Source organism: Oncorhynchus nerka, linkage group LG7, assembly GCF_034236695.1.
Source record: "Oncorhynchus nerka isolate Pitt River linkage group LG7, Oner_Uvic_2.0, whole genome shotgun sequence".
Taxonomy (NCBI): Eukaryota; Metazoa; Chordata; class Actinopteri; order Salmoniformes; family Salmonidae; genus Oncorhynchus; species Oncorhynchus nerka.
This window is the reverse complement of record NC_088402.1, coordinates 90701761-90715654: the sequence shown is the minus strand read 5'-3', so window position 1 is coordinate 90715654 and position 13894 is coordinate 90701761. Positions and strand designations below refer to the sequence as shown.

The following is a 13894-nucleotide window of genomic DNA, read 5'->3' as shown; positions in this document are numbered from 1 at the left end:
GACCATGAGAAACAAGATTCTGATAAAGTGCTTGAACACATACATGTATCAAGTAACCAGAGCCAGAGGCTTTTCATCATCGACACGACCTGAAACCATGGGGTATTGTGATGTCATTATGGGGTATGTGGTGTCATTATGGGGTATTGTGATGTCATTATGGGGTATTGTGGTGTCATTATGGGGTATTGTGGTGTCATTATGGGGTATTGTGATGTCATTATGGGGTATTGTGATGTCATTATGGGGTATGGTGATGTCATTATGGGGTATTGTGATGTCATTATGGGGTATGGTGGTGTCATTATGGGGTATGGTGGTGTCATTATGGGGTATGGTGATGTCATTATGGGGTATGGTGATGTCATTATGGGGTATTGTGATGTCATTATGGGGTATTGTGGTGTCATTATGGGGTATTGTGGTGTCATTATGGGGTATGGTGATGTCATTATGGGGTATTGTGATGTCATTATGGGGTATTGTGATGTCATTATGGGGTATTGTGGTGTCATTATGGGGTATGGTGATGTCATTATGGCGTATGAGGTTTCCTGGTCCTTGGGCAGGGGATGAAACGTAATTTGCCTACCAGCATTTTAAAAGAAGTGGTTAGTTGAAGAAAGTCCATTTGGAAGCAGCTCTTTGGCTGATAATCGTGACGTGTAATCGTCCATGCGACAGTTGATCTCTTTCTGCAAACATTTTTATGTTTAGAATCAAAGTGTTTTTAAGTGATAAAGTTTTGTTGATTGAGACGACGCGGAAGTATGTTAAAAAATGGCCGCCCTAAAAGAAGTGATGCCGGATCGTTGGTATTTTACCCAATAAATGATTGGGAGTTTATTTATTTATATATATATATATAGAGTAGTGCAACTCTTAGTATTTATTACAGTTTATTCACTGTTATCTCTACACTAAATAATGTTCTCTGGTTTTTATTTTTAAAAATGGCCAACCAAGCAAATCCCCAAATCTTTTTTTTTTTTAGACTGAAAATAAAGAATAATACAGCCGTTGTCAGGTTGAAGTAGACAATTTAACAGTCAAGTAAAAAGGACCCTGCGGCTGTGCCTGACTCGGGGGCACGGTCACGTTAAGACCTGCCGCGTTTATCTATAATGTGCACATTACGCTGCAGTTTCTCTACAGAGAAATCAGATCGTGGCCGAACGGTGGGATGTAGTTTCCAACGGGCCAATGTTCTACATAGTTTACAACGGAACACGTGATAATTAACTACAATGACCATAATCCATTGTGTGACTACTTGTCCAGGTCTGTTTATTTTATGCTCCATGAGAGACACGATCAAGAAGGGTAAACGGAGAACAGTTGCTTCTCTAGGTGTTGCCATTCGGCAGTCATAAAAGCCTTATTTACTTCGATTAATTACAGAAATAGTGATTTTTGTCAGACAACATAGACAGCAGCTTGGAATGAAATAATGAAGTCATCAAACAAAACAAGTGTAATATACAAAACAACTAAAATATGCGAAGAGCTGATGGTTAATTAATGGGCAGTGACTATCGCCATGGGAATTTTCTTAATGGTTTTGTTCTGTGTTACAGCAGTCAACTCACATAATGAAGTCGTGATTTTTTTTTCTCCATTTTTATAATTAAACCGAAGCCAAGTCGTCCTCAAAAAAGCACTAATCGCTCCGCACTAGTAGGGCTTACTGCCTGACAGATTATACTACTATACAACTGTCTGCCATCATGAATAATGAATGGTGATCTGCCTAGTCTAGGAAGAGCTCCACTTTGAAGTTCTTCCCCCGTCCAAAAACATGGCCCAGGCTATCATAACTCCAGACTTCATTTAACGACCATAACCTCTCTGCTGTGTCTGGAACTAGCTCTCTGTCTCTGTCCTGTGTCTGGAACTCTCTCTCTGTCTCTCTGCTGTGTCTGGAACTATCTCTCTGTCTCTCTGCTGTGTCTGGAACTCTCTCTCTGCCTCTCTCCTGTGTCTGGAACTATCTCTCTGTCTCTCTGCTGTCTGGAACTATCTCTCTGTCTCTCTCCTGTGTCTGGAACTCTCTCTCTGTCTCTCTGCTGTGTCTGGAACTCTCTCTCTGTCTCTCTGCTGTGTCTGGAACTCTCTCTCTGTCTCTCTGCTGTGTCTGGAACTCTCTCTCTGTCTCTCTGCTGTGTCTGGAACTCTCTCTCTGTCTCTCTCCTGTGTCTGGAACTCTCTCTCTGTCTGGAACTCTCTCTCTGTCTCTCTCCTGTGTCTGGAACTCTCTCTCTGTCTCTCTCCTGTGTCTGGAACTCTCTCTCTGTCTCTCTGCTGTGTCTGGAACTCTCTCTCTGTCTCTCTCCTGTGTCTGGAACTCTCTCTCTGTCTCTCTGCTGTGTCTGGAACTCTCTCTCTGTCTCTCTGCTGTGTCTGGAACTCTCTCTCTGTCTCTCTGCTGTGTCTGGAACTCGCTCTCTGTTTCTCTCCTGTGTGTGGAACTATCTCTGTCTCTCTCCTGTGTGTGGAACTATCTCTGTCTCTCTCCTGTGTCTGGAACTCTCTCCTGTGTCTGGAACTCTCTCCTGTGTCTGGAACTCTCTCTCTGTCTCTCTCCTGTGTCTGGAACTCTCTCTCTCTGTCTCTCTCCTGTGTCTGGAACTCTCTCTCTGTCTCTCTCCTGTGTCTGGAACTCTCTCTCTGTCTCTCTCCTGTGTCTGGAACTCTCTCTCTCTGTCTCTCTCCTGTGTCTGGAACTCTCTCTCTGTCTCTCTGCTGTGTCTGGAACTATCTCTGTCTCTCTCCTGTGTGTGGAACTATCTCTCAGTCTCTGCTGTCTGGAACTCTTTCATGGAGCTCTCCTCTCCCATTAGTGACTGTTAAATGCTATGGGACTGGTGGGGTCCTAAAGCTCTAAAGTAATTCTCATCTCTCTTTCTCTCTCCTCATCTTTATTCTCTCTCTGACACTCTCTCTCTTTTTTTCCACTTTCTCTTTCTGTCTGTCTCATCTCTCACTCTCTCTCTCTCTCCACAGTGACTCCAAGTTGGACAGGTGTAGGCATTCATCAGGGAACATCTCTACCAGTCTGGAGATGATGCCAGGCCTGGAAGGGTTTGAACTGGAGCCATACGGCAAGGTACTGGACACACTGTACTTATCCTCCTGAGAACCCCCCCCCCCCCCCCCCCCCCCAAAAAGGAGGTTTTGGATTTATTTGTGCTTTTTTTTTTCACATCACATAAATGTTTGAGCTGAAAGAAAACATGTCAATGTTGTTCTTTATGATGCATCTTCTATTGTAAGTGCAAAATGTTCCACAGTAGGTGTCATTAGGACATAAATACTGTACCGTTTGAATTAATAGCACAGAGATTTGTTTAAAGTGGAACTGATAGTGTTTCAGCAACATTAAAGTCTCATTAAAACCTGTTCATGTCATTTTTATTTTCATCAAACTAGCTACTTACAGACACTAATGAGAGAACACCTCACTCTGACCATTTTACTCACCGTAGCAGAGCTGGTTAGGCTGTTTTCATGTTATCTAGAACGTTCTTGACTAACGATTACTTTTTTGTGTTGCTGTTAGTTTACTGACAATCGGTCATATTCAACGGGTAGATAAGCTGGATAACAGTCGTTCAAGTTCTTCATAGCTAGCTAGCAAAGTGATTCGCATTTATTGCTAGCTAAACCAAATGACACCTGCATCTCTAGCTGTGTAGCCAATGAAAAACAATAGGAGGGGGGGGAAAGGTCAGTCACTCCTCCAATGACATGACATCCTCCTAGCAGCTAGCTAGCTAGCTATCGAGCTAATGTTAGGCTCCTTGCAGTGCCTTAGACCGCTGCGCCACTCGGGAGGCTCCGGAATTTGATATTTTTTGACTGATTTGTCTGTTTCATATCTGCAAAGTAGTTAAAACGCTGTCAGTTCCACTTTGAATCACTGAACACTACCGGCGCTTATTAGAACCAGGCTTGTATTCAGTGGAGATTTTAGCATGTAAATCTTGGTAGGGCAAAACAACAAATGAAGTGGGATACATGCCTGCACAGCCACTACACAACACAACACTAAACAATACATGAATTGCACTATAACGGAGACAAGCGATGCCCACAATCTGTTAGGACCTACATAAAGCTGTCAGGACCTACATAAAGCTGTTAGGACCTACATAAAGCTGTTAGGACCTACATAAAGCTGTTAGGACCTACATAAAGCTGTTAGGACCTACATAAAGCTGTCAGGACCTACATAAAGCTGTTAGGACCTACATAAAGCTGTTAGGACCTACATAAAGCTGTCAGGACCTACATAAAGCTGTTAGGACCTACATAAAGCTGTTAGGACCTACATAAAGCTGTCAGGACCTACATAAAGCTGTTAGGACCTACATAAAGCTGTTAGGACCTACATAAAGCTGTTAGGACCTACATAAAGCTGTTAGGACCTACATAAAGCTGTTCAGGACCTACATAAAGCTGTTAGGACCTACATAAAGCTGTTAGGACCTACATAAAGCTGTTAGGACCTACATAAAGCTGTTAGGACCTACATAAAGCTGTTAGGACCTACATAAAGCTGTTAGGACCTACATAAAGCTGTTAGGGCCTACATAAAGGGACCTACATAAAGCTGTCAGGACCTACATAAAGCTGTTAGGACCTACATAAAGCTGTTAGGACCTACATAAAGCTGTTAGGACCTACATAAAGCTGTTAGGACCTACATAAAGCTGTTAGGACCTACATAAAGCTGTTAGGACCTACATAAAGCTGTTAGGACCTACAGAAAGCTGTTAGGACCTACATAAAGCTGTTAGGACCTACATAAAGCTGTTAGGACCAACATAAAGCTGTTAGGAAAGCTGTTACCTAAAGCTGTTATGACCTACATAAAGCTGTTAGGGCCTACATAAAGCTGTTAGGACCTACATAAAGCTGTTAGGACCTACATAAAGCTGTTAGGGCCTACACATAAAGCTGTTAGGACCTACATAAAGCTGTTAGGACCTACATAAAGCTGTTAGGACCTACATAAAGCTGTTAGGACCTACATAAAGCTGTTAGGGCCTACAGAAAGCTGTTAGGGCCTACAGAAAGCTGTCAGGACCTACATAAAGCTGTCCCACCAGCAGTCCCAACATCTTACCACTGCTACACCTGGCTATCAGAGGAGCCTTGTCTGGCAGCGAAACAGTTCATTCAGCCTCATTTACTGCATAAACATAAAAGCTGATATGGTTGACTTGCTTAAACAAATGTGGTTTCTACTAACAATTGAGATGTACAAACTATGGAATAAATCAAATCAAATTTATTTATATAGCCCTTCGTACATCAGCTGATATCTCAAAGTGCTGTACAGAAACCCAGCCTAAAACCCCAAACAGCAAGCAATGCAGGTGTTGGCAAGCGGATAAGAGGCCATCCGTAATTTTGATTAAGACATTAATGAGCGAGCTTGGACGGACGTAGTCAATATAACTATTTGTTCAGCACTTTTGAAATGTACAGCGACAGAATTCAGAACATGGGCTGTTTCTTACAGTGTTCTCCCTGTACACCAAGTCAGAACAATAAGATAAATAAAGGGGGCATATAAGCAGACAATGAAAGCTCTTACAATATTCAGTGATTACATTTCTCTAAAACAGGTTATAGGCTACATATGCACCACCAAGTCAGAACAGTAGGCGGATTTAAGAGGGGTAAATAGACCAAATTATTATGGTGAGGCACATGGGCTACAAACATCTTACTACACAACATACACATAGTATTACTTTCTTAGCTACAGTAACATATCTCCCTGGCATATTACATAATTTATGAAGCAGCATACAAGAGATTTTTTGTTGTGATGTTCTCACTTGAACAGGAAGGTGACGCGGTGGTCCTTCGTGGGCAAATTGTCATGAAAGTCTGGTATTCTCTGGATTTTTGGTGTTTTCAAAACAATTGGGAACTCGGGGGGGAAAGTTTAATCATGATGAGGTCATTGATCTTCAGGTCGTACCTCTAGAAAGAGGCTGGATTTACAATTCCGAATTGGATGACGGTTCAGCGCTGTGGTTGCTCTGTAGCTGGCCTTGTCAGTGCTGTGGTTGCTCTGTAGCTGGCTGTGTCAGAGCTGTGCAACAAAATAGGAAAAATGCCAAGGGGGATGAATACTTTTGCAAGGCGCTGTAATTGATTGGTTGATTTATTGACTGGTTGATTGATCTTCCTCCATAGACGGTGTCATATGCCCAGTTTCTGTACCCGACCAACGCCCTGGTCCGTCAGAAGACCCCCTCGGTGGACATCACCCTCCAGGTGCCCCTCAACCAGGTGACCCGGAACAGTAACCCCAGAAACTACACCCCAACCAGGCTAAACTGCAACGTGGGACTGGATCTGGGTAAGAACCCCAAAACGACACCTTAACTCCCAACGTGGAACTGGAATTTTTAGTATTTATTTAACCAGGTGGTAATATGGTGAAAATTCTTAGTCCAGTAGAGGGAGCTATTACCATGTAGTGGACTGACTGCACATGCTGTCCACAGGGATATGAACTGGTATACTTCACTGTGGGTCTGTCTGTGGTGCTCTGCCTTGATGTGCTGACCTGTGGAGTAGCAGCTCTGTTTACTGAAGCTTCAGAGACAATAATACTAATATACAGGGTAATATACAGTGCCTTCGAAAAAGTATTCAGACCCCTTGGCTAGTTCCACATTTTGTTACGTTACAGCCTTATTCTTAAAAAAATAAAATGTCCCTCATCAATCTACACACAATACCCCATAATGACATCACAATACCCCATAACGACATCACAATACCCCATAATGACATCACAATACCCCATAATGACATCACAATACCCCATAATGACAAAACAAAAACAGATTTTTAGACGTGTTTGCTAATTCATCAAATAAATAAAAACGGAAATATCACATTTACATAACTATTCAGACCTTTTACTCAGTACTTTGTTGAAGCACCTTTGTCAGTGATTACAGCCTCGAGTCTTCTTGGGTATGATGCTACAAGCTTGGTACACCTGTATTTGGGGAGTTTCTCCATTCTTCTCTGCAGATCCTCTCAAGCTCTGTCAGGTTGGATGGGGAGCATTGCTGCACAGCTATTTTCAGGTCTCTCCAGAGATGTTCGATCGGGTTCAAGTCCGGGCTCTGGCTGTTCCACTCAAGGACATTCAGAAACTTGTACTGATGCCACTCCTGCGTTGTCTTGGCTGTGCGCTTTGGGTCGTTGTCCTGTTGGTAGGAGAACCTTCACCACAGTCTGAGGTCCTGAGCGCTCTGGAGCAGGTTTTCATCAAGGATGTCTCTGTACTTTGCTCCTTTCATCTTTGCCTCGATCCTGACTAGTCTCCCAGTCCCTGCCACTGGAAAAACATCCCCACAACATGATGCTGCCACCACCATGCTTCACCTTAGGGATGGTGCCATGTTTCTTCCAGACGTGACTCTTGGCATTCGGGCCAAAGAGTTAAATCTTGGTTTCATCAGACCAGAGAATCTTGTTTCTACAAGTGGTCTGTCATGTGCCTTTTACTGAGGAATGGTTTGTGTCAGGCCACTCTACCATATAGGCCTGATTGGTGGAGTGCTGCAGAGATGGTTGTTCTTCTGGAAGATTCTCCCATCTCCACAGAGGAACTCTATAGCTCTGTCAGAGTGACCCTCGGGTTCTTGGTCACCTCCCTGACCAAGGCCATTCTCCCCCGATTGCTCAGTTTGGCCGGGCGGCCAGCTCTAGGAAGAGTTTTGGTGGTTCCAAACTTCTTCCATTTAAGAATTATGGAGGCCACTGTGTTCCTGGGGAACTTTAATTCTGCAGAAATGTTTTGGTACCCTTCCCCAGATCTGTGCCTCCACACAATCCTGTCTTGGAGCTCTACGGACAATTCCTTTGACCTCATGGCTTGGTTTTTGCTCTGACATGCACTGTCAACTGTGGGACCTTATATAGACAGGTGTGTGCTTTTCCAAATCATGTCCAGTCAATTGAATTCACCACAGTTGGACTCCAATCAAGTTGGAGAAACATCTTGTGACGCACTTAGGCGTAGTGTCTCTTAGTCTCTTCCCTCTGGGACTGCTGTCCTGTCTCTTCCCCCTGGGACTGCTGTCCTGTCTCTTCCCCCTGGGACTGCTGTCCTGTCTCTTCCCCCTGGGACTGCTGTCCTGTCTCTTCCCCCTGGGACTGCTGTCCTGTCTCTTCCCTCTGGGACTGCTGTCCTGTCTCTTCCCCCTGGGACTGCTGTCCTGTCTCTTCCCCCTGGGACTGCTGTCCTGTCTCTTCCCCCTGGGACTGCGGTCCTGTCTCTTCCCCCTGGGACTGCTGTCCTGTCTCTTCCCTCTGGGACTGCTGTCCTGTCTCTTCCCCCTGGGACTGCTGTCCTGTCTCTTCCCCCTGGGACTGCTGTCCTGTCTCTTCCCCCTGGGGCTGCTGTCCTGTCTCTTCCCCCTGGGGCTGCTGTCCTGTCTCTTCCCCCTGGGGCTGCTGTCCTGTCTCTTCCCCCTGGGACTGCTGTCCTGTCTCTTCCCCCTGGGGCTGCTGTCCTGTCTCTTCCCCTGGGACTGCTGTCCTGTCTCTTCCCCCTGGGACTGCTGTCCTGTCTCTTCCCCTGGGACTGCTGTCCTGTCTCTTCCCCCTGGGACTGCTGTCCTGTCTCTTCCCCCTGGGACTGCTGTCCCTGTCTCTTCCCCCTGGGACTGCTGTCCTGTCTCTTCCCCCTGGGACTGCTGTCCTGTCTCTTCCCCCTGGGACTGCTGTCCTGTCTCTTCCCTCCGGGACTGCTGTCCTGTCTCTTCCCTCCGGGACTGCTGTCCTGTCTCTTCCCCCTGGGACTGCTGTCCTGTCTCTTCCCCCGGGACTGCTGTCCTGTCTCTTCCCCGGGACTGCTGTCCTGTCTCTTCCCCCGGACTGCTGTCCTGTCACTTCCCCCGGGACTGCTGTCCTGTCTCTTCCCCCTGGGACTGCTGTCCTGTCTCTTCCCCCTGGGACTGCTGTCCTGTCTCTTCCCCTGGGACTGCTGTCCTGTCTCTTCCCCCTGGGACTGCTGTCCTGTCTCTTCCCCCTGGGACTGCTGTCCTGTCTCTTCCCCCTGGGACTGCGGTCCTGTCTCTTCCCTCTGGGACTGCTGTCCTGTCTCTTCCCCCTGGGACTGCTGTCCTGTCTCTTCCCCCTGGGACTGCTGTCCTGTCTCTTCCCCCTGGGACTGCTGTCCTGTCTCTTTCCCCTGGGACTGCTGTCCTGTCTCTTTCCTCTGGGACTGCTGTCCTGTCTCTTTCCTCTGGGACTGCTGTCCTGTCTCTTTCCTCTGGGACTCCTGTCCTGTCTCTTCCCTCTGGGACTGCTGTCCTGTCGCTTCCCCCTGGGACTGCTGTATGTGTCCCTTCCCTCTGGCCAGCAGATAGACCCAGAGAGATGAACCTGGTCCTTCTGACCCAGAGAGGTGAACCTGGTCCTTCTGACCCAGAGAGGTGAACCTGGTCCTTCTGACCCAGAGAGGTGAACCTGGTCCTTCTGACCCAGAGAGGTGAACCTGGTCCTTCTGACCCAGAGAGGTGAACCTGGTCCTTCTGACCCAGAGAGGTGAACCTGGTCCTTCTGACCCAGAGAGGTGAACCTGGTCCTTCTGACCCAGAGACCCATGCTGCAATTATTTGGTTGTAACTTTGGGTAGAGCAGACGTTTCTATATATTTGTGTTAGCTACATTTGCGACATAACCCCGCCAGTCCTATTTATGATATAATTTACAAACATTATTATACTTAAAAAAAAAAAAAAAAGATTGAAAAATGTTTTTAAAATTTATTAGTATAATTAGTATATTTTGAGTGTAACCACTGTGTATGAATGTTTTATGTATCTACTTGTATCTACCTCTCCAGGTGTGGATGAGGCATCAGACTATGACCCCAACCTTCTGAGTGACCCCCAGTGGCCCTGTGGGAAACACAAGAGAGTCCTGATCTTCGCTTCATACATGGTGAGAGAGAGAGAGACACACTGTCACGTTCGTCATGACGATGAGACCAAGGCGCAGCGCGAGATGAATACATTCCTCTTTTATTAAAACGAAGAACACTTAAACTAACAAAATAACAAAACGAACGTGAAGCCTGAAACACGAGTGCTGATATGCAACTACACATAGACATAACAACCCACAAAATAACCAAGGAATATGGCTACCTAAATATGGTTCTCAATCAGAGACAACGATAAACAGCTGCCTCTGATTGAGAACCAATCTAGACAACCATAGACATATAAACACCTAGACTGGACAAAACCCATAAACATACAAAAACCCTAGACAATACAAACCACCCCTAGACAATACAAACCACCCCTAGACAATACAAACCACCCCTAGACAATACAAACCACCCCTAGACAATACAAACCACCCCTAGACAATACAAACCACCCCTAGACAATACAAACCACCCCTAGACAATACAAACCACCCCTAGACAATACAAACCACCCTTGTCACACCCTGACCTAACCAAATAATAAAGAAAACAAGGATAACTAAGGTCAGGGCGTGACACACACCTTATTTTCACCTTATACACGGTGAGAGAGAGAGATGGGGGGTGGATGGAGAGAGAGAGAGATGGGGGTGGATGGAGAGAGAGAGATGGGGGTGGATGGAGAGAGAGAGAGATGGGGGGTGGATGGAGAGAGAGAGAGATGGGGGTGGATGGAGAGAGAGAGAGATGGGGGTGGATGGAGAGAGAGAGATGGGGGGGTGGATGGAGAAAGAGAGAGATGGGGGTGGATGGAGAGAGAGAGAGATGGGGGTGGATGGAGAGAGAGAGAGATGGGGGTGGATGGAGAGAGAGAGAGATGGGGGGTGGATGGAGAGAGAGAGAGATGGGGGTGGATGGAGAGAGAGAGAGATGGGGGTGGATGGAGAGAGAGAGAGATGGGGGGTGGATGGAGAGAGAGAGATGGGGTGGATGGAGGGTGGGGGGTGGATGGAGAGAGAGAGAGATGGGGGGTGGATGGAGAGAGAGATGGGGGTGGAGGAGATGGGGGTGGATGGAGAGAGAGAGAGATGGGGGTGGATGGAGAGAGAGAGAGATGGGGGTGGATGGAGAGAGAGAGAGATGGGGGTGGATGGAGAGAGAGAGAGATGGGGGTGGATGGAGAGAGAGAGAGATGGGGGTGGATGGAGAGAGAGAGAGATGGGGGGTGGATGGAGAGAGAGAGAGATGGGGGTGGATGGAGAGAGAGAGATGGGGTGGATGGAGAGAGAGAGAGATGGGGGGTGGATGGAGAGAGAGAGAGATGGGGGGATGGAGAGAGAGAGAGATGGGGGGGATGGAGAGAGAGAGAGATGGGGGTGGATGGAGAGAGAGAGAGATGGGGGTGGATGGAGAGAGAGAGAGATGGGGGGTGGATGGAGAGAGAGAGAGATGGGGGTGGATGGAGAGAGAGAGAGATGGGGGTGGATGGAGAGAGAGAGATGGGGTGGATGGAGAGAGAGAGAGATGGGGGTGGATGGAGAGAGAGAGAGATGGGGGTGGATGGAGAGAGAGAGAGATGGGGGTGGATGGAGAGAGAGAGAGATGGGGGTGGATGGAGAGAGAGAGAGATGGGGGGGTGGATGGAGAGAGAGAGATGGGGGGTGGATGGAGAGAGAGAGATGGGGGGTGGATGGAGAGAGAGAGATGGGGGGTGGATGGAGAGAGAGAGATGGGGGGTGGATGGAGAGAGAGAGAGATGGGGGGTGGATGGAGAGAGAGAGAGGGGGGTGGATGGAGAGAGAGAGAGGGGGGTGGATGGAGAGAGAGAGAGATGGGGGTGGATGGAGAGAGAGAGAGATGGGGGTGGATGGAGAGAGAGAGAGATGGGGGTGGATGGAGAGAGAGAGAGATGGGGGTGGATGGAGAGAGAGAGATGGGGGTGGATGGAGAGAGAGAGATGGGGGTGGATGGAGAGAGAGAGATGGGGGTGGATGGAGAGAGAGAGAGATGGGGGTGGATGGAGAGAGAGAGAGATGGGGGTGGATGGAGAGAGAGAGATGGGGGTGGATGGAGAGAGAGAGATGGGGGGTGGATGGAGAGAGAGAGATGGGGGGGTGGATGGAGAGAGAGAGAGATGGGGGTGGATGGAGAGAGAGAGAGATGGGGGGGATGGATGAGAGAGAGAGATGGGGGTGGATGGAGAGAGAGATGGGGGTGGATGGAGAGAGAGAGAGATGGGGGGTGGATGGAGAGAGAGAGAGATGGGGGGTGGATGGAGAGAGAGATGGGGGTGGATGGAGAGAGAGATGGGGGGATGGAGAGAGAGATGGGGGTGGATGGAGAGAGAGATGGGGGGTGGATGGAGAGAGAGAGAGATGGGGGTTGGATGGAGAGAGAGAGAGAGATGGGGGTTGGATGGAGAGAGAGAGAGATGGGGGTGGATGGAGAGAGAGAGAGATGGGGGGTGGATGGAGAGAGAGAGATGGGGGTGGATGGAGAGAGAGAGATGGGGGGTGGATGGAGAGAGAGAGAGATGGGGGTGGATGGAGAGAGAGAGAGATGGGGGTGGATGGAGAGAGAGAGAGATGGGGGTGGATGGAGAGAGAGAGATGGGGGGTGGATGGAGAGAGAGAGATGGGGGGTGGATGGAGAGAGAGAGATGGGGGGTGGATGGAGAGAGAGAGAGATGGGGGTGGATGGAGAGAGATGATGGAGATGGGATGGGGGTGGATGGAGAGAGAATGAGAGATGGGGGGTGGATGGAGAGAGAATGAGAGATGGGGGTGGATGGAGAGAGAATGAGAGATGGGGGGTGGATGGAGAGAGAGAATGAGAGATGGGGTGGATGGAGAGAGAGAGAGAGAGAGCGAGATGGGGGGGGTGGATGGAGAGAGAGCGAGATGGGGGTGGATGGAGAGAGAGAGATGGGGGGTGGATGGAGAGAGAGAGGTGGGGGGTGGATGGAGAGAGAGAGATGGGGGTGGATGGAGAGAGAGAGGTGGGGGGTGGATGGAGAGAGAGAATGAGAGATGGGGGTGGATGGAGAGAGAATGAGAGATGGGGGGTGGATGGAGAGAGAGAGATGGGGGGTAGATGGAGAGAGAGAGATGGGGGGTGGATGGAGAGAGAGAGAGAATGAGAGATGGGGGTGGATGGAGAGAGAGAATGAGAGATGGGGGTGGATGGAGAGAGAGAATGAGAGATGGGGGTGGATGGAGAGAGAGAGATGGGGGTGGATGGAGAGAGAGAGATGGGGGTGGATGGAGAGAGAGATGGGGGTGGATGGAGAGAGAGAGATGGGGGTGGATGGAGAGAGAGAGATGGGGGTGGATGGAGAGAGAGATGGGGGGTGGATGGAGAGATAGAGAGATGGGGGGGTGGGTGGAGAGAGAGAGAGATGGGGGGTGGATGGAGAGAGAGAGAGATGGGGGTGGATGGAGAGAGAGAGAGATGGGGGTGGATGGAGAGAGAGAGAGATGGGGGTGGATGGAGAGAGAGAGAGATGGGGGGTAGATGGAGAGAGAGAGAGATGGGGGTGGATGGAGAGAGAGAGAGATGGGGGGTGGATGGAGAGAGAGAGATGGGGGTGGATGGAGAGAGAGAGATGGGGGTGGATGGAGACAGAGAGAGATGGGGGGTGGATGGAGAGAGAGAGATGGGGGTGGATGGAGAGAGAGAGAGAGATGGGGGTGGATGGAGAGAGAGAGATGGGGGTGGATGGAGAGAGAGAGATGGGGGTGGATGGAGAGAGAGAGAGATGGGGGTGGATGGAGAGAGAGAGAGATGGGGGTGGATGGAGAGAGATGGGGGTGGATGGAGAGAGAGAGATGGGGGTGGATGGAGAGAGAGAGAGATGGGGGTGGATGGATGGAGAGAGAGAGATGGGGGGTGGATGGAGAGAGAGAGAGATGG

The 13894-nt window shown here is 48.7% G+C and overlaps 1 protein-coding gene across 1 annotated transcript in view; it reads left to right on the top strand.

Moving 5' to 3' along the window:
- Positions 1–13894, top strand: part of LOC115116142 (CDK5 and ABL1 enzyme substrate 2-like) — a 101565-nt gene that overhangs the window by 67716 nt on the left and 19955 nt on the right. The window contains exons 4-6 of the mRNA XM_065020965.1: positions 3004–3106; positions 6214–6379; positions 9893–9990. Of these exons, the coding sequence (XP_064877037.1) occupies positions 3004–3106; positions 6214–6379; positions 9893–9990 (367 nt within the window). The remainder of the gene's footprint in view (positions 1–3003; positions 3107–6213; positions 6380–9892; positions 9991–13894) is intronic.